At 35.2% G+C, this 26,723-nt stretch overlaps 2 protein-coding genes across 3 annotated transcripts; both read left to right on the top strand.

The window, feature by feature from the left end:
* The first annotated feature begins 9,262 nt into the window (after window positions 1–9,262).
* Window positions 9,263–16,229, top strand: LOC130050456 (RING finger protein 145-like). 2 transcript variants are annotated; one of them, XM_056150589.1, is made up of 3 exons: window positions 9,263–9,426; window positions 9,562–12,365; window positions 13,853–16,229. In XM_056150589.1, exon 3 carries the CDS (start codon window positions 13,867–13,869, stop codon window positions 15,439–15,441), a length of 1,575 nt encoding a protein of 524 aa, XP_056006564.1. In that variant the 5' UTR covers window positions 9,263–9,426; window positions 9,562–12,365; window positions 13,853–13,866; the 3' UTR covers window positions 15,442–16,229. The 2 variants fall into 2 exon arrangements, with proteins under 2 accessions (XP_056006564.1, XP_056006563.1); XM_056150588.1 differs by lacking the exons at window positions 9,263–9,426; window positions 9,562–12,365 and adding an exon at window positions 12,798–12,995.
* A 4,951-nt stretch (window positions 16,230–21,180) lies between these two features.
* LOC125658446 (RING finger protein 145-like) lies at window positions 21,181–25,410 on the top strand. Its single transcript, XM_048889712.2, has 2 exons — window positions 21,181–21,802; window positions 23,040–25,410. The coding sequence occupies exons 1-2, from the start codon at window positions 21,676–21,678 to the stop codon at window positions 24,425–24,427; spliced, it is 1,515 nt and encodes a 504-aa protein (XP_048745669.2). The 5' UTR covers window positions 21,181–21,675; the 3' UTR covers window positions 24,428–25,410.
* Window positions 25,411–26,723: the final 1,313 nt, after the last annotated feature.

The raw sequence follows: 26,723 nt of genomic DNA, 5'->3' as shown, positions 1-26,723 counted from the left end.
GGTTGACAGGGGATGCATATTCCTCCTAGGTACCTGATCCCACCTCTGGTATGTCCAAGATTCCATGTTTGCTCAACTCTTAACTTTGTATTACTTATAGGATTTATGAGATTGATCACTGTTCGTTATCTTTGCCTTTTCATTTGTTATGACTAGGTCGAATTGTCCATATTAATGATATTGAAAGCTTTTCTCGAATAATGTATTTCTATCCACACGATTGAAATTCCAATTGCGACCAGTTTAACCATAATTTGACTATTTCATACAGACTTAGCAGGTAACATGCTGAAATTTGATACCTTGACTTCAAGAATTTTGATGAAAATGAATGTCACTTTAACTTCCGCAGTGCCAATTTCAATCCTGATGATATATTAGAAAACTTTTACAAAATTATTTATACTATGTAATACTAATATTATTTCGGCAACATATTATATATCAACAATAATCATTTTCATTCATATATATCCCAGTAAACTCGACATAAAAGACATCACAGTCTCTCAAATCTACTTCATACGAATGTAGTTACATGCAGCTATCTTATTGAACATAGATGTTAACGGAAAGTATCAACACAACTTTAATACAAACGGGATGCTTTCGCTTCTCCGTCGTCAACTTCCCCATGTAGAAATAATAGGTTAAGATAGCGAACAGTGATCAATCTCATAGCTCCTATGAGCAATACAAATAGATAGTTGGGCAAACACGGACCCCTGGACACACCAGAGGTGGGATCAGGTGCCTAAGAGGAGTAAGCATCCCCTGTTGACCGGTCACACCCGCAGTAAGCCCTATATCCTGGTTAGGCAAACGGAGTTATCCGCAGTCAAAATCAGTGTGCCAAGAATATCGCCAATTAGATCAATGTTTAAACCATGAGGTAGTGTTATATTTTTTCTGGTAAAGTACATTTGTAATCTAATTCTAACAACAATATGCTGAAAGCGTGTCAATGCACATATTTTGCACCCTTTTATGATATAAAATGTTTTCATATAAACATTCAAAATACCTTTGAATGGTTAGTTATCCCCCTTTGTTTAAGACAGGTCTCAAATATTGTGCTAATTATATGCATTATTATAACTGTATTTTAAACGAATTTGGCATTAATTCCACTTTTGGTAATCGTACTTATACTCCAACTGCCCTTTCAAAAGATGTAATTCTTCAAACCCATACTTCAGTTTTAGACACATTTATGTCGAATGACTACGATTTACTGTACCTATAATGGATCCCTTAACTACATAAAAACCCTTACAAACAAATATACATTGCTGGATCCAGTAAGTGCTCTACCAAGCCCTTATCTTTACTCCTCACGAAAATATTAGCAGCTGTGAAGGAGAAACTCCAAACTTACTGTGCAACTACATATGCCAGAAGTGGTGTTAATCAAATGTGAATTCTAAAAAATTCTTCTAAAGAACTTTGAGTAAACTCGAAATCGCAGAATTTTCCCAAATCAATAACATCAAAACCTATGACTTTTCAACACTTTACACGAGCATTCCTCACGATAAATTAAAGACTAGATTTTTTGACATCATAGACAGTTGCTTCTTCAACAAAAATGGAAAACGGAAATATTCATATCTAGTGGTCAGTTACCCAAAATATTACTTTGTTAGACATCACTCTGATTCCACGCAAAAGTACTCTGAAGTTGAAATAAAAAATATGCTAGAGTTCCTCATTAACAACATCTTCGTGGTCTTTAGTGATCAGGTCTTCCAACAGTCTGTTGGAATTACCATCGACATGAATCGTACTCCTTTCTTAGCTTACCTGTTTCTATATTCATATGAAGCAGAATTTATTCAAAAACTTCTTCGTGAGAAAAAAATCTCTTGCTGAGGCCTTCAATTCGACATTTAGACATATCGACGACACTTTGTCTATTAACAATATTAACTTTCATTCATGAAAGGTGAAGATAACGAACAGTGATCAATCTCATAACTCCTACAAGCAATACAAAATAGATAGTTGGGCAAACACGGACCCCTGGACACACCAGAGGTGGGATCAGGTGTCTAGGAGGAGTAAGCATCCCCTGTGGAACGGTCACACCCGCCGTGGGCCCTATATCCTGTTCAGGTAAACGGAGTTATCCGCAGTCAAAATCAGTGTGCCAAGAACGGCTTAACAATCGGTATGAAACACGTCAGACAGCATTTGACCCAATGATAGGTTGTATTGAAGAACTAGATCGTTATAACGACCATAGAATTTGCGAAATGCTGACTTCAATCGAGACTGTTGAAACCCCTGTACCATCAACGTGTTTGTCAGTAGCTTACCTCGATTTAAAAACTGACTACACACAGAATAAGCTCTTGCGTATCGAATCTGTTGAGATATATAAGCACCATATGCAGGTGATAATGGAATATTGCTACATAAATATGGGAAGTTGACGATGGAGAAGCTGAAATCATCCCGTTTGTCCCTTTATTTCGAGCTCACCGTCATACGGACGACTTTGGCTAAAGAATTCTGATGTGTCGTCCAGAAAAAGTAATTCAAACAGCCAAAACTTTATTTCTAAGCAGTTTTTGGAATATGTTGAGTTATTGTGGGGCGTTGGACGATGATCGGTACAGAGCCAGAAAATCTAGCGCAGTACACAGGAACTCACGTCGTAAACTGTATGTTTGGCAGTCACACATCGTGGTATCCGACGACGACAGTCAAATGGATATAGTAACTATGATTGTAATAAAGAATATTCTGCTTAAGTTTTCAATGGGTAACGTCCTCGTTTATACAAAATAAATATATCGAGCTGTAACATGCTTGATTGATTAGATTTAATTATTAACATTTTGATTAACCTGCATAAGAAAAATGACTACCCTGAATTTATCAATCTTACAAAAACGTACGGGTAATACAGGTAACACAGATAACATCCTGTGTATTCAAGACGGTATACACAAGCGAGCAGGGTTCCCTCGGGGCTTCACGACTTCCTAAAATCAGCTCCGATCTGCAATAAACTTAGCTGAAAACCTCGGCCTTGAATGTCTTTTTGAACACAGAATGTAGATTGAATTAAAGATGAAACTGTTATTACACCATTTTTGTGTCTTAATCGTATAGAACGACATTCACAATTGTAAAATTTGTATTAATTAGACGATTTGCCGTTTTTATCCGTATGACTGCACACCGATATTTGTTAATGATCATGAGTGTGATATAGGTATATTGCAGAGAAGATAACTGCTGTTCAGATCAGATACAATTCAAACATAAAACGGAGTTTAAATCAACGCATTCAATCTGAGTCGACACTAAGAATTAAAAGATATACGATCAATGTGTTGACCATCAATAGAACCTGAATTAAGGGTGGAAGGTTTCGATGACTTAAAGGACACATATCGTGTTTTCAAAGTATACAAAATTATATGCATTTTGTCTTCCTTATGCTTATAGAAATTAATTGTAATAGTTCGTTCGCTGAAGTATTGCGATAATTAGCCACAATACGGACTTAAATCTAAGCCCCGATTTCAAAAAGCCTAGTTAATTAGATAGGTAGTCACGTGGTACAGTGACGTCATATGTGACCTTCGTCGATCAACTTGTTGTAAAAGTAGTGTTAGATATTTTTAAAAACTCGGGTTTTAGGGGCCTAATAAATTTACCATGGGTAACATTTATTTCGATGTTAACAAATTTCCCGAGTCTTATATCTTTTAGCCACCAGTGCATACAAATAGCGGCCCAAATGTAGCGAGGAAAGCGAGTATGAAATCTGCGAGTAAATAATGTTTACATGGGATCACTGTCTAAACACTATATGGTAATGTCATTTCTGTAAACAACTGTAGCGTTGTTGCTTTTTGAAAATAAGCAGTGCAATTATTATTAAATTTATTTTGGAGAAGTTAGATCTAAATTAAGATACGATTATGTATCATTGACAACTAGGCCTACTGTCACGGGTGCATTTCGAGAAGAAAAAAATAATAATAAAAATTATCAAACTTATGGTGAAAATCCCAATACTTTTAGATTATTTTATTCAAGCAATTTTATTAATCATTATTTTTTTGTTATCTACACGTTGTTACTTAGGAAGTGGGAGCGCGGCGTGCTGTACGTTGTTGTAAACACGTACGTGTTCCTTAAAAAAAAAATGAAAGCATTATAATTCAATTCAAAGTTGGGAAATATCATATTTTATTATTTATAATTGAAAGTTCAATTATCTTTCATCTTCAAATTTCTTTTTTAAAACTACCAGTTGGTAGACACTGCTAGCGAAGTTCTGCCTATATGGTGTTACAAGGTGAAGGTCAGTTGGTGCGAGTGTGTATTGAATTTGAGAGCAGAACGGAAAGCATAAGCCGTAACAGTGGGTAGCTTCGATAGAACCATTTTCTCGCAGTTTATCTACGTCTTTGTCCAAGTGTTTGTTTAAAAAAGTAAAGGGACAAATTCTACTGGGTTTTTTATGGCAAAGTCGTTGTGCCGACAAAAAATATTCACGTCTTGTCCCTCATACCTTCCTTCGAAAATTGAAAAAAACACAGTCCAAAGCCTCTCTACTGATAGCAAGTACACCCTTAAACGGCACAAAACACCCTAATGCAGTGTTATTTACAAGCCGTTAATGTGATAATTGTTTGTTTGTCAATTAAATCTAATCTGTTAATGAAATGGCTAACAACTGTTTTCAAATCTTCTCGCTCGAGGTCGCATATGACGTCACAGATAATGGCGCGTAAAATATCGAAGAAAATATGCATATCGCAAGATTTGAATTTCATCGCTTTCAAACTCGAAAACTACGCAAACTGTTTCCTTTAAAACACATGTAAAGTAGTTTTAGGCATGAAATGAATTAATTTTGCTGAAAAAATTAAAAAGTTTAAAAACATGCGATGTGTCCTTTAATTCAGGTCTGATCATAACAGCAGTAAATTCAATATAATTGTGCATTTCAAATAATACCAACCACGTTTCGATTCGTAAAAAGCAGTGACTTTCATTTCTGCCGCCATTACCTATGTAAATAATCGTGAACTGATGCCTTTATTTACATGTATCTTCGGATACAAAGCATTGCGCAATGTTTGGAAATAACAATCAATATACATGTATTTTCATAGCCACGCGTCCAACAGCTTTTGACAAAAAAGATCAACTACATCATACCATTATTTGATTACAATAAATTCTGACAATATCATCATCAATTATTTTGATAGGATCAATTAAACATAAGATTTAAAACCCAGGAACATGCAAATATTCTTATTCGCAGCCCATTTATTAGACAATTTTAATTGTAACTAAACGTTCATTTAAATGTCGCAGGTAAGATACTTAAAATACATTAAATATACCTCGTATTTCGTAATATACACTGATTTTCCAGTTGTTTGGAATACATGCAGGGGCAAAAAGATATTCAAAACCAAAAATACGATCTATTAATATATACATGTAATCAATATCTTCAGAAAATTATTACCTAATGAGGTTTTAAAAACTATTATTAAGATATTGATAATTAGCATCTTTACATGAGATAACACGACAACGCATCTTTACACGAGATAATACGACAAAGCAATTTAAAACTAATATCTCCCCTTCCATTTTCTACATTTTTAACACACATTTTAGGGATCATCTTTAAACACTTTTAAAAAGGTTGGCATCTTAAATTTGAAGTACTGTCAAGTTTATGGAAAGTGTATTTTTATTTCTGTATTGAAGGATGATTGGAAAATTAAAAAGAAAAACTGGGATCGCAATGCTTGTTATTGAGCTACTGTGCTCTAAACATGACCTTTTTATTATTATTATTTTATTCATTTATAAAGCGCAAAATTACAAATAGTTTCTATGCGCTATACAATATTTGTGCTAATAATCATTGATAATATACTAATAAAAGACCTGCACTTAAAATTGATTCAATAATTCAATTGTCTGATGGTGTCAACACAACATAAGCAACACAAATCAATCATTACATACAATAGAAACATAACCATGTCTTGTAACACTACATATAAAAAAGGTTTAATACTAGTAATGGAAATAAATAATGACCTTTTTGCACTTGATATACGAAAAAATTCATGGTATCAAATTTGAGAGTTTAAAATGGCATATTAAGAGTAATGTCAATTTCTAAAATTTTACATAATTGTCGAGGTTTTGACTTAAAATTCTAAATGGAACTTTTAAAAGTGGGGGTTAGAGACTAAATTTTCAAATTATTTGCGAAAATACTTAATTTTTATAGAATTTTTTTTCGAATAAATGAATTAAACGTTTTTACGAATCGATGTTCTCCTCGGAAATAAATATCAGCCAATTTAATAAATTACAACATTTGAACTAGTTCCAAGTCTCAACTACTTGTATCATGAATTATAAAACTGAAATTCACGTATAGGAGCATAAAAATAGAAGATATAGTGGATGAAACAGAAACTGTAATATAACGAAGATTTAGAATTTTTTTTTTATCAATTAATCCTTACGTTACCAGATATAGTCCCTGCAAAACCCTTTCAAAATTTGAATTAACACATTTTTTATCAACTGGATACGGTTCAATTAAAGATGTGTAATATGTTTGCACCAATGGGATCAGTATTGAACCTGTAAATACTTAGTTGTAGGATCCTGCGCAGTAGTGCTCAAAAGCTCAGGAGCTCACTTCCTTAAAGTGGAAAATTAATACTTAAGGCACGTATCATTCGCTAATATTTATATGTGCTTCAAATAAAGAACAGTGTTGTGAACATATGATAGTAAATTAAACTTACATATACCAACATACAAAATATCAAAGGCCTATGTCAAAAGACAAAAATGTTATGGTCCGGACAAATAAATGCTCCACACTTTCTATTATTTGATCTCTACATAAAAGGTCATGGCCAAGGGTCAGCAAAAATGGCACATAAACCAACATACCAAACATCAAAGGCATAGCCCAAACATTATGTTATTTGACCTTTACATAAAAGGTCAAGGTCAAAATATGGTACATGACACACTGTCTTATCATGGTATACCCACATACCAATTTTTAAAGGCCGATGTTAAAAGACAAAAAAGTTAAGATCTGGACAACAAAATTGCCCAAAAATTTCTATTATCTGACCTTTCATTTGACCGTTACATAAAAGGTCATCAAAAATGGCACGCGACACACTGTCTTATGGTATACCACATACCAAATATCAAAGGCCTATAACAAAAGTTTTATTATTTGATCTTCTCATACAAGGTCAAGGTCAAATATCATCAAAATTTGCCTTGCGACACTCTGTCTTATCATGGTATACCAACACACTGAATATCAAAGGCCTATCCCAAATAATCTATTATTAGACCTTTACATAAAAGGTTATGGTGAAAGGTTATCAAAAATGGCACGTGACACACTGTCTTATCATAGTATACCCATACACCAAATACCAAAGACCTATGTCAAAAGACAATAAAGTTTTGGTCGGGACAAAAATGCAAAAAATTCTATTGACTGACCTTTATAGAAAAGAACAAGGTCAAAGGTTATCAAAAATGGTACGCGACACACTTGTCATCATGGTATACCCAAATACCAAATATAAAAGTCCAATGTAAAAAATAAACGTTATGGCCCGCACAAACTCACGAGAAGCGGAAGACTGCATATTGTTTAACGTCCCTCTTGAGAATTTTTCACTCATATGGAGACGTCACCATTACCGGTGGACGGACTGTAAAATCTAGACCTACATGTATGCTCGACACTTACGGCCTTTGATCAGGTAGGGATCTGTGTCGTGTCACACCTAGTTTGACACGGGGCCTCAGTTTTTGCGGTCTCATCCGAAATACCGCCCCATTTAGTCGCCTCTCATGACAAGCAAAGGGTACTGAGGACCTATTATAACCCGGATCCCCAATGGGACAAGAGAAACGGAAGAAGAGAAAAGAAACAAGAAGAACAAGAAGAAGAACAACAGCAAAACGAAGAAGAAGAAGAAAAAGAAGAACAAATGGAAGAAGAATTCACACAAACAATATGTCCACCTTCTGCGAAGGGAAGACTTTATAACCGTTTTGAGGATTTGATATCACAAAGTCCTTTTCGTTTATCTTCAGTCATAATCTAGGGGAACTGGTTGTAGTTTTGAGACAACTAGATTGGTATCGTTATATCTCGGGGAAAACATTCTATGAGCATATATTAGATTCAATATGTGCGTTGATTCAGTTCAAATATCAAAGCAGCAATTCTCCTATTTGTGTTCCAGGCGGTCGTTTCACTAAACGATCGTAGAACGTAAACGTGGTCTTAAACGTGAACGTAGAACCGTTTCACTAAAAGTTACGACTTGCGATTTACGATCAATATTGATCTTAACTCCACGAGTGGTCTGGGACTATCAAGTGCTCCTACATGCAGGTAAATGAGCAATATGGCCACCACGCTGGCCCTGCCTGAGATCATTTTGTGATAGTATTTATCTGACTAAGTTTGTTTATACTTTGTAGGAAGAAAACAATGACTTGCAGTCTGCTTTTGCGCAAGAATATTGTACAGCCCGAGCACGAATCTTAAATTAATTAGAGCTATCCTTCTTTGTTATGCACAACTACAGAAATGCCAGTCTCACAGGGACTAAGCCCGTTTTGGGCCCGAACTCTGAGATACCATAAATATAGTAAATATAGATGTATGATATCACAGAGTTCGGGCCCAAAACGGGCTTAGCCCCTGTAACCAGTCTGCCGAAATAAATGTAAAGGCAATAAATCCATCTCTTTAATCTCATATTTCCACTATGTTTAAAAAGTGAGGGGGGGGGGTCAATATATCGAACTTTGCAACTGACTAACTGCATAATACATGCACATTCAAATGATAAACGTTACAATTTTTTTTTTAGAAAAATATGATAATAACATGATTTGGTTATGATAGAGGGGTTAAAATCCTAAATTTGCAAGTGGAACGTTCCTGTAGTTATGTGAAGGTCGTTAGAAATTAAACATACACACATATGAGTCCATGATTTGTTTGAAATTTATACAAATAAATGAATAGATAAGTGTTATAGCGTATTTTACGACAATGATTAAACGAATATATGTATATGTGATGAAGTTAATTTTCATTTTAGTTAGTTTTTGTGGTGTTGTCTGTAAATAGTTGTTTATGCTTGTAAAGTGTTTCCGTAGTGTGAGCGTTGGTTGATAAGGCTATTTTTAGCATACCGGTTTGGTCAGTCAGAGTAGCGGCTGTTTGTCAAGCGTGCGGCCACGTTTTCATGCTGTCCAGCAGGGGTCTTTTCTTGGCGAATTCCAGAAGTTAGTCTGGGTAATGGGTAGCCAGAGAGACAAACATTTTACTGTGTGGGCAATGGTTTTCCCCAGCCGGTAAGCTATTTTTTTGTTTTTGTGTGAATTATTTGCGAGGTTTCGGGTTAAATTTCTCGTGTATTGTGTTTTTAATTTTGTTGTTAACCAAGTCGCTTTGTGGATAGGTTTTAGGTTAAGTAATTGCTATTTCAGTGCAGGGGGCTTTTAAGAAGCTATCTGGGCCATATCAGGCAGTACTCTCAGCGTTTCAGTAGGTGCTCGACGTGGGAATCAGAACACGTGAGACAGCTCTGTACATGGGTGTTCCACGTGGTGGACTCGACAATTATTTGGTGGGCCTAGTGTTGGCATTGGTTTGAAGTCGGCATTGTCCAGTTTCGTTGTCCAGCGAGAGACCTGTGAGTCCGGGACTGGAAGCAGAGGAGCTGTTAGCGCTGTGTTGTGTATGGAGGCCTGGTGGTGCCAAATGTGACGTGGCGTTAGATAGAATTGTGCTGAGTAGCCAAACTTTCATATTGAGTTTCAGTAAATTAACATTTTATCAAAAAGGAATTTGAGAAATTTTGTATTTACAAAACGTAATTTACTACTGTTTAACTTGTTCTGTAGTTAGCGGAATTTGCTACTATTGAACCATTTTGTAATACATTTATTACCAGTTACATTTTCAGCCTGGAATGACATAATTGTTGTATTGACTATTGAATTGTCTTGACAGTTATACGTTATATTGATTGTCAATATTGCCAGGTTTATTATACCAATTTATATTTTCTTTCTCGGTGAGAGAGTATGGGTGTGTGTACTATGTGAAAGTGTGATTTCTTTGTGTTTTTCAAATATCTTTATATTTCTTATCTTATTGTTAAATAAATTTTCTTTTTATTTATTCTACGATTTATCATTTTCTCTATTGCCTACACAAAATCCAAAAGAACTTCATTACATATATCCATGGTTTAAAATGTGTTTGACGCAGGATAAAATTTCCTATACTTGTATGTAATTTTATTTTCATTTTATTATATTTTTTATCAATATCATTTCATTTTCCTATTTTTTTTTAATCCTTTGAATATAATTTACTTGGGGGCCTATTGATGGAAACTTGACTCACTTGAGCAGATCAATACATGGCATTTAAAATTCTATAAAATGTAGATCTTTTTATGTTTGTTCTAATATCATTTTTTCCCAACTTTAACTGAGTTACATGAAGTCAATAAAAATTATTCCATCAATTGGTTACACTAGACATCGGGCTCAAAATTTCTATTACTTTTGTTGACAAAACATGCATGAGTTACTGCAGACGATAAGGCTATGTTTAAAAGCATGAGGAAATAATGAATAAACATTTCTTTCCAGGGTAGGATTAATTTTAAATTTACCTCCACAGAGAAAATAGTTCTTAAAAAATCAGACGTAAATCGCAATCGTAAGTGTTACGACTACGATAGGTTTCGTGAAACGCTCGTAAACGTGTGCGTCAAAGTGATCACAAACTTAATCGTACTTTTATGATCTACGATCGGTTAGTGAAACGGCCGCCAGGGGTCTTTATTGGCCTTACTCTTAATTTTGCGTTCTTTATAGGAATCATAAGGTCGAAAACAGGAAAATTTACCCAGACCTCAACGAAAATAGAATAATTCTCAATTTGATTATTCTTGACCTTGCAGGTCGTTACTTACTCCTCCTAGGCACCTGATCCCACCTCTGGTGTATCTAGGGGTCCGTGTTTGCCCAACTCTCTATTTTGTATTGCTTATAGGAGTCATGGGATTGATCACAGTTCGTTATCTTCACCTTTCTAAATACCGAGAGTTTGGTCAGGGAATAACCACTACCTAGGTTTACGTCTTTGGTTTGACCTTGCACTAGCGGGGCTCCAACTCACGACCTTCGGTTACGAAGTGAGCGGTCTATCATGGATATATCGTGACCGGTACACGTGAAGCTCAAATGGTATGAGGTGGAGACTGTATGGGGGCCAAGGTAATGTGTCGACATTGTTCTAGTGAAGATTGCATGTCACATCATATGACACCAGATATAGCCTGATTGAAAAATGCATGTAAGTTCACAATACTAAAAAGTGATTAGTTATCATTACAATTATATGCTTATATGCAACTTTAAAAATGTATTACTTACCGTTTAATGTTTCATATCCATTTCTAGGCCGTCCTTTATATACTGATATTAACTATAGCTTACTCCGTTTGCTTGATCTGGATATAGAACTCATGACGGAAGTGACAGGTCAACAGGTGATGCCTATTCATCTAAGACACCTGATACCACATCTGGCGTGTCCAGGGGTTCATGTTTGCCTTAATTCAAATTTTGTAGTTTTATAGGTCGTTATTTTGAATTTTTTTCAAATGTGTGAGGAAAGTGATTAATTGCAATGAATTACCATTACATGGTTAGTAAACCCAATGCTAATGTTGCCAAAAAATTGCTCATTTTAAGTGAAAAACGATGATGAAAAAGACATCTTTTAGGCAGTTGATCTTCTCGTCACAATATAAAAAAAATAACATAACGTTAGAATAAGATAGATCTCACGAACCAGTACTGAGGAAAAGGGACTACTATAACCTGAATTACTTTATTTTGGTCAGTTCCAGGATCAAAGTTTGTCTCATAATATCACTTTTTGGATTTCTGTGAATACGAAATGTGTAAAATACTGTGCAAGGAACATGTCATTTCTCCGTACATGTATATAGTGGTATGCATCATGTGACTGATACAATACACTATCATATGTCTTAAGACCAACGGAAAAGAGAAACTGAAAACAGTTTCAGGTTTACTTTACTGTGGTACAATAACATGGATATAATTTGGGATATACATATACATTTATTTTTGTGGATTTTTTTTCTAATTTTCATGATGAACTGAAATTGAACAGGAAACTTCAATTCTACACGTGTATTATCATGCGTATTCCCTTGTTTGGGAGAGTACTTTCTTTTAGATCGGTAAGAAATATATTATTATATTTTTAGAAATAACAAACGTATGTGCACATACATATGCGCAGTCATGTGTCCGACAGCAATAAAAAAAACTCTCCGACTAGATTGGCATACAGGGAACTGTATTTAAACACCCAGAAGCATGTAGTGTAACGAGATATTACCTGTTCGTATTGCTCAATTAACTTCCCATACTAGTAAATGTGTGTAGTCTATTTAAAGCATAAGAAAAAGCAGAAAACGTAATATCTATTTGTATTACACACCGAAAAGATGTTCATTTCAAGGGCTGAATATGTTTAAGTTAACGTACATTCGTCTTATTATGAGCTATATTTTCTATTTTGTAATCTATGTTGATATTAAAATTGCATGCCTCGTGATAATATGGGTACAGGTTGAACATTCCAAAGCGAAAGTAGGATCCCTGAAGACATGACGTGCACTTATTGTTGAAAACTAGTATAAAGACTTCGAATTGTGATATTGAGGTTTAGGTTAAGACGATGTCTGTGTTGTCTATCTACAGTCATTTTCTAATGGGACTGACCATAGTTTTGAGACAACCAGCCTTCTTTTTAATCGAGATATGCTTAGAGAAAACTTTTTATCAGTCTTTCATGGAATCTACAGGTAGGTGGTGTTATGTCTACTAAATTCAATCAGTACGAGCTTATCGTTTAAAATACATTAGAATTCTACTGCCATATATGTTATTTACTATGCAAGTGGAGGTTATAAGAAATGTTTAATCATCCAATTTCTGTCACAGTAATTTGAATTACTTAGAATTTTAGATTTTTAAGACCTTTATTTTCTGAAAGTAATGTCTGAAAATTGTATTGGTTGACTTGCATTGCAACGCATAATGATAAAATATTGAACGAATAAATCGTGGTCATTTTAGGAGTCTAGATAGTGTATAACATTAATAAAAATTATTCAATTTTGAAATAAAATGAAAGGTTCAAAAGGAAATGCTTTATTTTCTCAGAAACGTAAGTTAGTACAACAACAAAAATAGAATTTTTACCATGTGACTTTAAAGAAATTGCTGAAAACAGTTTTTACCCGTAACGTCACGGAAAAGAATGAATGAAAAAACGTTATCTATTCTCAGAATGCCGTATTATGAAAGTCAAGCATGCATTCTACCTCAAAATACACTACCATAGTAACGCAACATATAGAACATGGGTATACCAATTCTGTTTTCTCTTCTGATATATATATATCTGATATATTAACACTGATTTTGACCACGAATAACTCCGTTTACCTGATCGAGAAATAGGTCTCACGACCGGTTTGATGGGTCGAAAGCGGATGCTTACTCCTCCTAGGCACCTGATCCCATCTCTGTTTATCCAGTGGTCCGTGTTTGCTCAACTCTCTATTTTGTATTGCTTATAGGAGTTGTAAGATTGATCACTGTTCGTTATCTTCACATTTTGTGTAGAGGTTAAAATATTTTTTGTTTACCTTTTCAGTGCTAGTTGCATCAATGGCAGCCATACTTCTTCCACAGGATCATCTGTTCTCTGTGTACAAGTACTTATGTGGTGCTGCCCTCATGTTCATGATGCACTTCTACACCCACGACTTGATCGACAAAAGCACAAACCACCCATACAACAACGACACCAAAATAGTTCTCTATTTCATTATTTTTGGTCTTGCAGAGCTGTTAGCTCTTTATCTATTTAAAGAGAAGACATGGAAAAAGTATTTTTTAATGGCGTACCACTTACCACTAATCACGAGGTTTCTTGAACTCCCTGCTACAGTCACTGGATGTTCGTTTCACCTGGCAGATGGACTTGTGTGTTCTTACTTTATATACCTAGCCATAAACATGTTCATCACCGCTGTTGACAAAATGAAGAAACGGGTTACTATATGGACCTATTTAGTCAACATTTTTGGCTTCTTCCCTGTTATAAAATCAATTGCCGATTCTATTCACCTTACACAACAGCTTTTGTTGTTTTATTTTGTCTCGTTTGCCTACAAATTGTATTACTATACCGCACAGACATCCGATGTAAACTTGGTACCCTTATCTAAGTTGGATTGCACAACGTTTATGTTTGTGATAGCTGGACAATGTTGCAAGACTTATGTAGGACTCGTTTCGATGTGTGTCGCCACTTCGTATTTGTCCCATTATCTTTCTCGGCTGGTTAACCTTTACCTTTATGGATGGAAAAGCACAGGCATTGTCAGTGATATTTCAGGTGTTATGCTTGGTGTTTTTGTCTTTGTGCTTTCTGTATCTGCAGGGATCCTTGGGCCATCAAATTCTTTGAATGAGTTTTTGCTAAAAGGCGCCGTGTTTAAAATTCTATTGATGTACTTGGCATCATTTTTTATCGGTTGCACGTATGAAATGGTCGATCCAGCAATTCTAACATTTAGTGCAATGCCAACATCAAAACCATTGAAGCACTGCCGAGGGCTCACGTTGTATATGTTTTTCCTGGTATTTACAATCTATATGATATATAAACTTCAACAATACGATGATATATCTTTATCTATTCCATTGATTATCATTGGTTTTTCCACTTGTCTCCAGGTAATGGCTTCCATTGTGATTTATTTATTGTTTGTGTATGATGGCGTTTGCTCGCACTCTATGGAGAACTTAGATGACATAATCTTTTATATACGATCCATAGTGCGGTTTCTGGATTTTGTAGGATCTGTCATTTTGGCTTGCAGAGGAATATGGTTTATTAAAAATGGTGCATTTAGCTGGATCCAAATTCCATTTTTTATCGTGCATTGCTATGGAAACGTGTGGGAAAGATTGAAAAGTGGATCGAGAATTGTTGTGCTAAGAAGAGACGCAGTTAAGAAGTTGAATGCTTTAGAAACTGCAACAAATGAACAAATTCGGAACTGCGACGATGTGTGCTCTATATGTATTCGGCAAATGTCGTCTGCTAAAATCACCCCCTGTGGACATCTCTTTCATGAGACGTGTCTAAAGAAATGGATATGCGTGAGAGATTCATGTCCTCTCTGTCTCCGCAAACTATACAGCTTAAGCCCCGATACAACACAGCAAGAGTGACGGAAGTTCCATCCTTGTCAACAACAACAACAACAAAAACTTTTGTGTTTTTATTACGTTTACATGATTTGAGGAGATCATATTACTTTATCAGCTCTTCAAGAAAATGCCTTGGTGAGAAAAACTGGAAGCTAATCATCATAAAGAGGCTACGAGATGAGATACAGATTTGAAATATGCCATGGTGAACTATAACATAAAAAGATTCGGACTGGACCGAGTAGGAAAATAATCAACTCTATCTTTTGATCACGAAAGCACATTTTAAGCGCATTTTATTAGTCAATCAAAGAATAACATTGCAAAATCTGAATCAGGTCAAATAATTCATTCCGCTATAACAAAACATATATTATATAGGATACGAGATGAAACGTTATAATTTATTTCACAAATTCATGTGTATATAAATTCCTCTTTACAATCCTTGTCAGCGTTGTAATCACAGAAAAATTCATTTATGATTATTTTAATGCACATAGAGGTAGTGATGATTGTGATGTACCTGTAACTCTCCTGTTAGGTAGACTCACCTCTGTTTTTATGTAATAGCTAGATAATTTCTATCAGCAATTCCACTGGGAAAATATCACCGTCATTAAACAGTTTATTATTATACAGATATCAGTGTGAAAATAAATCAGGAAGTATTGCCATCAAATACCTAGTCAAAGCCTTCAATATTTTAAAAGAATATATTGATGAATTGCATTATCAAATTGTATTTGTAACATTATGGATTGTATGATAACTGTGAAATGAATAATGAAGTAAAACACCAAAATCACCTTCGGTTTTGTCAATGCAATTTATGATGGAATACAGTTTATCAATTTACAACACATTTTCTAATTTCTTCTTTTGAAATAACTCATGATTTTTCTATAACGTGGTTCACTACTTGTTAGTTTTTCACTTCGTAATGTATAACTATTTTCATCTTAAATTAATTAATTCATATATATGGACTCGTCTTGCCATTTAAAAATATTGCTTCATACAGATGAATTGCTACAGATGCATGTAATACCACGAACAGACCACCATCCAAATTTTCTATAACACCACCTACACACGACAGGCGGGTGTGACCGGTCGACGGGGAATGTTTACTCCTCCTAAGCACCTGATCCAACCTCTGATGTGTGCAGGGATCCGTGTTTGCCAAACTATCTATTTTGTTTTGCTTATAGGAGTTATGAGATTGATCGATGCTCGTTATTTTCACCTTTCATGCCACCACCCATATTTTTGTTAACATCACCTACACACCAACAACACATTAGATGACACTACTCACGTTTTCTTTAACACTATTCAGATAAGCAATCTGACGTCAGAGAGTACAACATCCTACTACAAGATAAACTGACATGAGATTCCATAAAATAAGTTTGTTTGATTTTTATGTTTTCCGCCACACTTAACAATTTTTCAGTTATATGGTGGCGCCCAGTTTCTATTGGTGGAAGAGAGAACCCAGATACAATGTACTTGGGAAGAGACCACCGACCGTCCGAAAGTAAACTGGGAAACTTTCTCACATACCGGCGCGAGCGGGATTCGAACCCGTGCCGACAGAGGTGAGAAGCTGTGTGATTTTGAGCAATGCTCTAACTACTCGGCCACGGAGCCCCCTATACAATAAGTCAAAAAATAAAATGCGAGATAGTATAACACCCTTCTAGTAAGTAAGCTGCTATTTACGAGATTCCATTCATATCTCAGGGATCTGATATCAGGCAGTACAGAATGATGTTCCTAGATAGGTTTCAAGAGATTCCATTCCATGTCTCGGGGATCTGCTATCAGACAGTACAGAATGATCCTATTAAATAAGTTTCAAGGGATTCCATTCATGTTTCAGGGATCTGATATCAGAGAGTACAGAATGATATTCCTACATAAGTTTTAAAGAAATTCCATTCCATGTCTCGAGGATCTGATATCAGAGAGTGTAGAATGATACCCCTAGATAAATTTCAAGAGATTCCATTCCATGTCTCAGGGATCTGATATCAGACAGTACAAAATGATATTCCTAGATAAGTTTCAAGAGATTCCATTCCTTGTCTCGGGGATCTGCTATCAGAGAGTGTAGAATGATACCCCTAGATAAGTTTCAAGAGATTCCATACCATGTCTCAGAGATTTGATATCAGACAGTACAGAATGATATTCCTAGATAAGTTTCAAGAGATTCCATTCCATGTCTCGGGGATCTGATGTCAGAGAGTGTAGAATGATACCCCTTGATAAGTTACAAGAGATTCTCAGTAATCAGACAGTAGAGAATGATACTTCCAAGGGAAATCTTATGTTAAATTTGATGTTGAATAGTACAGCATGCATCTGACATAAGATTAAAATCTTACTGCAATGTGTCAGGGGTCTGATGTAAGATGACTATGCATGCTGATGTTATCTAAAATATATCATACGATTCCATTAATATTTCAAAAGGTCAATAATACTCATTACTACTCTTAATTTAGAAATCAGTTCTAACGTGCAGTTTTGCCTGGCATCCAGCTTAGCCTGAAGTTTGGATCAAGTCTTCTATTTTTTGATATTCCTGTAATCACATCTATGCATATAGTAATTCAATACTGCAAATAAAGAAATTTAGGATATAGTGAAACTCGGGTCATGCATTGTATAAAATCTTTTATACTTTAAAAAGCAATGTGTTAGTAAATATTTCCAGGAGTCCTATCATGAAGAAATAAACCACATTGTAAAAACATCGTTATACTTGAATCGGGTTCAATTGATACAATCTTTGTTAGGTTTCGACAAAAAAAAATAAGTTGGCGAAAAGGAATGTTGAAGAGATGCAGACTTGCAAATTCAGAGAAAGAACATTTCTATTTTCTCTTTTTCCGATCGCCATAAAATGGCTGAAACAATGACAAAACGGTGCAAAACCATAAACAATCAATCATTCTTTTACCGAAATGTCAAGCTAGAACAATGATTTTATAAAAAAAAAAAATGGACAGATATCCTTGCAAAAAGTCTGCCTGACGTGTTTCATACCAATTGTAAAGTCGTTTTTTAGTACTCTGATTCTAACCAAGGATTACTCCGTTTACTTGATGAAGATATAGTGCTCAAGGCGGATGTGACCGGTTCACAGGGGATGCTTACTCCTCCTAGGCACCTGATCCCACTTCTGGCATATCGAGGGGTCCGAGTTTGCCCAAATCTCTATTTTTTATTCCTTATGGGAGTTATGAGATTAATCAATGTTCGTTATCTTCGTCTTTTCATCCTTGAGTACAAACATCCTCATATTGCAAACTCATTCTTCTTGTTCTCTTTCCTGATAACTGACCTTAACTAAACAGTAAATCAAAACAATTTAAATTTCTTTTTATATCTTACAGTGTCATTGTATCATGAATGATATTTGTTATTGAGAGATAACGTATTTGTGTGCAACTTATTCCCACAGAACGAGATTTACTATTGATTTGAATACCGGATATAACTCAATACTTTGTTGTTAACATAAATCAGATCCAAACCGTGAATCAATTAAATATACGTTTTCATCTATAATTCTAGATCATGACACTTTGGCACTCGGTTTGTGCAAATATCAGGTTTGGTCATCTTGTCAGACTTGCATATATAAGTTCCCAAGAGGGTGAAACACTGAGAAAAACCTATATTGACACTTAAAAGTTCCAGTTCCAATTTACATTTCACATTAAGGCCAGATAAACTAACACTAACGAAATGCAATATAACACTCACCTTTATCACAAGGTTGAGGTACGTGTGTCGGGAAAACACGTGATCATCAGACACCAGTGACGTGTTACGTGGGTTCTCTTGCAGGATCATTTTTGATGTGACTGTAAAATCTGTATGCAACTTGTGCGCCACTTCTTACATAAAGTACATGTAACTGCCAATACTTGCACTCGTTTCCATTGTGATTTATGAATAACCTTGCTTCCGAATGATACATCTCAGAGGTACGGGTGGTGTTCTGGGTTAGAAGCAATGATGGACATAAAGGGACTGATGACAAGGCGGAATACGGCGTAGAGTTGATGGTTCCACAAACGTCTGCCAGGGAAAGTTAAAAGAACGCTATGGGTAAGAACCCCGCAAAATTGTAATATCATGAAATTCCGGTAATGCTAGTCATCCTCATCCACACTCCTCCCATTTGAGATCAATGCGGATCATTAAAATCCATTATACTTTGTATCTAACATTGTTGAAACCGATTCCTATCTCATCTACAGCTCCTACGCAATTTGTGCCATAGCCTGAGCAGATTATTTTGATTGGTCCTCTTCTACCATGAATCTTCTAAACGCATTGAAAAAAGAAGACAAACAGAGATCTTGAACCACCTCCAACCCTAATGTTCCTTATTTTTGCCGACAATCGCTTTTTTTAAAGTGAAAAACGATGATGAAAAAGACATCTTTTAGGCAGTTGATCTTCTCTCGCCATAATTTAAAAAAATAACATAACAACGTTAGAATAAGATAGATCTCACGAACCTGTACTCAGGACACACGTCTACTATAACCTGAGTTACTTTATTTTGGTCAGTTCCAGGATCAAAGTTTGTCTCATAATAACCTTTTTTGGATTTCTGTGAATACGAAATGTGTAAAACAATATGCAAGGAACATGTCATTTCTCCGTACATGTATATAGTAGTATGCATCATGTGACTGATACAATACACTATCATATGTCTTAGGACCAAGGGAAAAGAGAAACTGAAAACAGTTTCAGGCTTACTTTACTGTATAATTTGGGATATACATGTACATTTTTTTGATGGATTTTTTTTCTAAGTCTCCATGATGAACTGAGATTGAACAGGAAACTTCAACTCTACACGTGCATAATCACGTGTATTTCCTTGTTTGGGAGAGTACTTTACTTTAGATCAGTAAGAAATATATCATTATATTTCTAAAAATAACAAACGTATGTGCACATCCATATGTGCAGTTGTGTAACCAACACCATTTGCGTAAAACAACAAAAACCTATCCGTCTAGATTGGCATCAAGGGCACTGTATTTAAACATCCAGAAGCATGTAGTGTAACGAGATAATACCTGTTTGTATTGCTCAATACTTCCTATTACCAGCCCATCAGAGTTATCGCGCTTTGATGACTCTTGCGCGTCAATAAAACAAGTCTCGCGAGCAAGTGCGAGATTACCGGGACATAAGCAAAACGTCAAAACGTTGATACCCCCCCCTTTATATATATATATAAAAATATATATATATATACATATACATATACACATATATATATGGTAAAATAGCCATTAGTCAAGTTACATTTTAAAAAATCTAACACTAATATATAAGACTAATGTGTTTTTGAACGCCATCACATCTGTTTCAAAAATCGATGTTTTATATCCGATTTCCATCAACATATGTAATTTTTGAAATAGCTTAGATGAAGTTCAGAAACATAGCAGTTGTGTTAATTAGTGTTATAAACATCTCAAAATTAAAACAAAATTGCAGTTTGACAGATGGGTAATTTATTTTCTAATATTAGAAAAGGAGGGGGGGGGTGTTACATGTTAAACTTATACTGTACCAGTTTATACTTACAAAGTTCATGCCATATGAACCTGCACTAATTGTATGATAAAATATCTTCATAGTCTGACAGAATAACTTTAAAAGCATATGGATCCCCATTATTTGCAAGAAGATTTCGTTATGTTGGATGTGCATAGGTAAAACCTTTACAGTTCTTCTTGCAGTTGATGTTTTATATCGATAAAATTTAGCAAATTCAGTACCTATGCTCCCTCACATAGTTTAATAAGTTTGTCTTTTTTCTTGTTAAAATAATTTATTTTTTGTAACTTTAGAATTTTGATCAGTGTTGTGTTTTGCAGTTGATTATAATTCGTATTCAATGCCATATTTGTTTACGTTGTCCCGGTAGCACGACTTTACGCGCCTTTAATTTGAAGAGTTCCACTAATGGAATCAAAAGTATTAACTTCCCATACTACTAAATGTGTGTATGAGATATATTTCCTTACGTGTAATATATGTTGATATTAAATTACATGTCTAGTGATAATTTCGTTACAGATTGAAAATTCCAAACCGAAAGTAAGATCAATATTCATATACCCCTCAAGACATCACGTGCACTTATTGCTGAAAACTAGTATAAAGACTTCGAATTGTGATATTGAGGTTTAGGTTAAGACGATGCCTGTGTTGTCTATCTACAGTCATTTTCTAATTGGACTGGCCATCGTTTTGAGACAACCAGCCTTCTTTTTAATCGAGATATGCTTAGAGGAAACTTTTTATCAGTCTTTTATTGTGTCTACAGGTAGGTGGTGTCATATCTGCTAAATTCAACCAGTACAAGCTTATCCCTTAAAAGACGTGATAATGCTAATGTCATCTATGTTTTTTTACTATGGAAATGGGGGTTATAAGAAATGTTTAATCATCCAATTTCTATCACGGGTAATTTAACTTTCTTAGAGTTTTTAGATTTTTATGACCTTTATTTTCTGAAAATAATATCTGAAAATTTTATCGATTGGTTTGCATTGCAATATATAGTGATAAGATATTTAATGAATAAATCGTGGTCATTTTTAGGAGTTTAGATAGTGTTTAGAATTAAAAAAAATTATTCAATTTTGAAATAAATCGAAAATGAAAGATGCAAATGCTTTATTTTCTCAGAAACGTCTTTTAGTACAAAAAAGGAAGAAGGAAGAATTTTTACCACGCGACTTTAAATAAAACGGCTGAGGCCAGTATTTACCTGTAACGTCACGGAAGAAAACGAATGCAAAAACGTTGTTTTTAGTTAATGTTAAGTATATCGATTGATTGATCGAATGATCGGACAAACATGAACTGTGTAAAGCCCATTATTGCATTGCGATCTGAAAACTAGCGGCATTGCTACACGTGAGCTTGTATTTAAAAAAAAGTTTGCCCTGAAGTATAAGATTCATCAAAGATGTCAAAATAAATACGATAATACTAGTTGTTCTATGAATAAGTTAAGATAACGAACAGTGATTATTCTCATAAATCCTTTAAAGAATGCAAAATTAAGAGTAGGAAAAACACGAACCCCTGGACATACCAGAGGTGGGATTAGGTGTCCAAGTGGAGTAAACACTCCCTATTGACTGTTCACACCCGCCGTAATGTATCTATTTTCAGAATGACGTATTTTGGAAGTCAAACATGCATACTACACTACCATAGTAACGCTACACATAGAGCATGACGGCGCTATTAATCATTATGTATATCAATTATGTATTCTATTGTGATATATACAATGGTACCCGACATTTACACTGACTTTGACAACGGATAACTTTGTTTACCTAATCGAGATATAAGGCTCACGACGGGTGTGACGGGCCGATAGGAGATGACTACTCCTCCTAGGCAACTGTTCCCACCTCTGTTCTATCCAGTGTTCCGTATTTACCCAATTCTTTATTTTGTATTGCTTATAAGAGTTGTGAGATTAATCACTATTTGTTACCTTCACATTTTGTGTAGAGGTTGAAATATTTTATTTACCTTTTCAGTGCTAGTTGCATCAATGGCAGCCATACTTCTTCCACAGGATCATCTGTTCTCCGTGTACAAGTACTTATGTGGTGCTGCATTAATGTTCATGATGCACTCCTCCACCCGCTATTTGATCGACAAAAGCAGAAATCATCCAGACAACAACGACACCAAAATAGTTGGCTGTTTCATTCTTTTTAGTCTTGCAGAGCTGTTAGCTTTTCATCTATTTAAAGAAAAGACATGGAAACCGTATGTTTTAAGTGCGTACCACTTACCACTAATCATGTTGTTTCTGAAACTCCCTATCAAAATCACAGGATGTTCGTTTCACCTGGCAGATGGCCTTGTGTTTTATTACTTAATATACCAAGCCATACAGATGTTCATCACTAGTGTTATCAAAATAAAGAAACAGGTTACTACATGGATCTATTTAGTCAGCATTTTTGGCGTCTTCCCTGTCATCAAATCAATTGGCGATTCTATTCACCTTACACAACAGCTTTTGTTGTTTTATTTTGTCTCGTTTGCTTACAAACTCTATTACTATACCGCACAGACTTCCGGTGTAAACGTGGTACCCTTCTCGAAGCTGGATTCTACAACATTTCTGTTTGTCATTGCTGGGCAATGTTGCAAGACTTACGTAGGACTCGTTTCGATGTGTGTCGCCACTTCGTATTTGTCCCATTATCTTTCTCGGCTAGTTAGCCTTTACCTTTATGGATGGAAAAGCACAGGCATTGTCAGTGATATTTCAGATGTTAGGCTTGGTGTTTTGGTCTTTGTGCTTTCTGTATCTGCAGGGATCCTTGGGCCATCCAATTCTTTGAATGAGTTTTTGCTAAAAGACGCCGTGTTTAAAATTCTATTGATGTACTTGGCATCACTTTTTATCGGTTGCACGTGTGAAATGGTCGATCCAGCAATTCTAACATTTAGTGCAATGCCAACATCAAAACCATTCAAACACTTCCGAGGGCTCACGTTGTATATGTTTTTCCTAGTATTTACAATCTATATGATAGATAAACTTCAACAATACGACGATATATCTTTATCTATTCCATTGATTATCATTGGTTTTTCCACTTGTCTCCAGGTAATGGCTTCCATTGTGATTTATTTATTGTTTGTGTATGATGGCGTTTGCTCGCACTCTATGGAGAACTTAGATGACATAATCTTTTATATACGATCCATAGTGCGGTTTCTGGATTTTGTAGGATCTGTCATTTTGGCTTGCAGAGGAATATGGTTTATTAAAAATGGTGCATTTAGCTGGATCCAAATTCCATTTTTTATCGTACATTGCTATGGAAACGTGTGGGAAAGATTGAAAAGTGGCTCGAGAATTGTTGTGTTAAGAAGAGACGCAGTTAAGAAGTTGAATGCTTTATAAACTGCAACAAATGAACAAATTCGGAACTGCGACGATGTGTGCTCTATATGTATTCGGCAAATGTCATCTGCTAAAATCACCCCCTGTGGACATCTTTTTCATGAGACGTGTCTAAAGAAATGGATATACGTGAGAGATTCATGCCCTCTCTATCTCCGCAAACTATACAGCTTAAGCCTCGATACAACACAGCAAGAGTGGCGGAAGTTCCATCCTTGTCAAACAAACAAACAAAACCTTTTGTTTTTTATTACGTTTACCTGATTTGAGGAGATCATATTACTTTATCAGCTCTTCAAGAAAATGCCTTGGTGAGAAAAACTGGAAGCTAATCATCGTAAAGAGGCTACGAGATGAGATGCAGATTTGAAATATGCCATGGTAAACTACAACATAAAAAGATTCGGACTGGACCGAGTAAGAAAATAATCAACTCCATCTTTTGACCACGAAAGCACATTTTAAGCGTATTTTATTAGTCAATCAAAGAATAATATTGCAAAACATGAATGAGGTCAAATCATTCATTCCACTATAACAAAACGCATATTATATAGGATACGAGATGAAACGTTATAATTTATTTCATAAATTCACGTGTATATAAATTCCTCTTTACAATCCTTGTCAGCGTTGTAATCACAGAAAAATTCATTTATGATTAGTTTAATGCACATAGAGGTAGTTATAATTGTGATGTACCTGTCACTCTCCCGTTAGGTAGACTCGCCTTTGTTTTTATGTAATAGCTAGACAATTTCTATCAGCAATTCCACTGGAAAAATATCAGCGTCATTATACAGTTTATTATTATACAGATATCAGTGTGAAAATAATTCAGGAAGTATTGCCATCAAATACCTAGTCATAGCATTCAATATTTTAAAAGAATATATTGATGAATTGCATTATCGAATTGTATTTGTAACATTATGGAGTGCATACTAACTGTAAAATGAATAATGAAGTAAAACACCAAAAATCACCTTCGGTTTTGTCAATGCAATTTATGATGGAATACAGTTATCAATTTACAACACATTTTCTAACTTGTTCTTTTGAAATAACTCATGATTTTTCTATAACGTGGTTCACTACTTCTTAGTCTTTCACTTCGTAATGTATAATTATTTTCAGTGTGAATTAATTCACTTATATATATGGACTCGTCTTGTCATTTAAAAATATTGCTTCATACAGATGAATTGCTACATGTCCATGTAATACCACGAACAGACCACCAACCAAATTATCTATAACACCACCTACACACGTCAGGCGTGTGTGACCGTTCGACAGGGAATGCTTACTCCTCCTAAGCACCTAATCCAACCTTTGATGTGTGCAGGGATCTGTGTTTGCCCAAATATCTAGTTTGTATTGCTTATAGGAGTTATGAGATTGATCGCTGTTCGTTGTCTTCACCTTTCATACCGCCACCCATATTTTTGTTAACATCACCTACACACCAACAACACATTAGATGACACTACTCACGTTTTCTTTAACACTATTCAGATAAGCAATCTGACGTCAGACAGTACAACATCCTACTACAAGATAAACTAACATGAGATTCCATACAATAAGTCAAGAATAAAATTCGAGATAGTATAACACCCTTTTACTAAGTAAGCTGCTATTTACGAGATTCCATTCATATCTCAGGGATCTGATATCAGACAGTACAGAATGATATTCCTAGATAAGTTTCAAGAGATTCCATTCCATGTCTCAGGGATCTGATATCAGACAGTGCAGAATGATATTCCTCCATAAGTTTTAAGAGATTCCATTCCATGTCTCGGGGATCTGCTATCAGAGAGTGTAGAATGATACCCCTTGATAAGTTACAAGAGATTCTCAGTAATCAGACAGTAGAGAATGATACTTCCAACGAAAATCGTATGTTAAATTTGATGTTGAATAGTACCGCATGCATCTGACATAAGATTAAAATCTTACTACAACGTGTCAGGGGTCTGATGTAAGATGACTATGCATGCTGATGTTATCTAAAATATATCATACGATTCCATTAATATTTCAAAAGGTCAATAATACTCATTACTACTCTTAATTTAGAAATCAGTTCTAACGTTCAGTTTTGCCTGGCATCCAGCTTAGCCTGAAGTTTGGATCAAGTCTTCTATTTTTACCTTACTTACTTACTTAGTCCTCTTCGTGCATGTCTGCACATAAGGCTGAAATCATCTCCAGCCACACTTGTCTGTCCCTTGCCTTCTTTTCCGCTTCTTTCCAGGTCAGTCCCATCTCTTTCAACTCTCCATCTATC

This window comes from Ostrea edulis, chromosome 9 (genome assembly GCF_947568905.1).
Source record: "Ostrea edulis chromosome 9, xbOstEdul1.1, whole genome shotgun sequence".
NCBI classification, from domain to species: Eukaryota; Metazoa; Mollusca; class Bivalvia; order Ostreida; family Ostreidae; genus Ostrea; species Ostrea edulis.
The sequence above is the reverse complement of the archived record's forward strand: the minus strand, read 5'-3'. Positions and strand labels throughout refer to the sequence as shown.

Bases quoted from the DNA above. Each gene is read 5' to 3' on its own strand.
- LOC130050456 (XM_056150588.1), top strand. From the start codon at position 12,869: ATGTCTGTGTTGTCTATCTACAGTCATTTTCTAATGGGACTGACCATA. The intron at 12,996-13,852 runs GTAGGTGGTGTT...TTACCTTTTCAG, and splicing joins GTCTTTCATGGAATCTACAG to TGCTAGTTGCATCAATGGCA.
- LOC125658446 (XM_048889712.2), top strand. From the start codon at position 21,676: ATGCCTGTGTTGTCTATCTACAGTCATTTTCTAATTGGACTGGCCATC. The intron at 21,803-23,039 runs GTAGGTGGTGTC...TTACCTTTTCAG, and splicing joins GTCTTTTATTGTGTCTACAG to TGCTAGTTGCATCAATGGCA.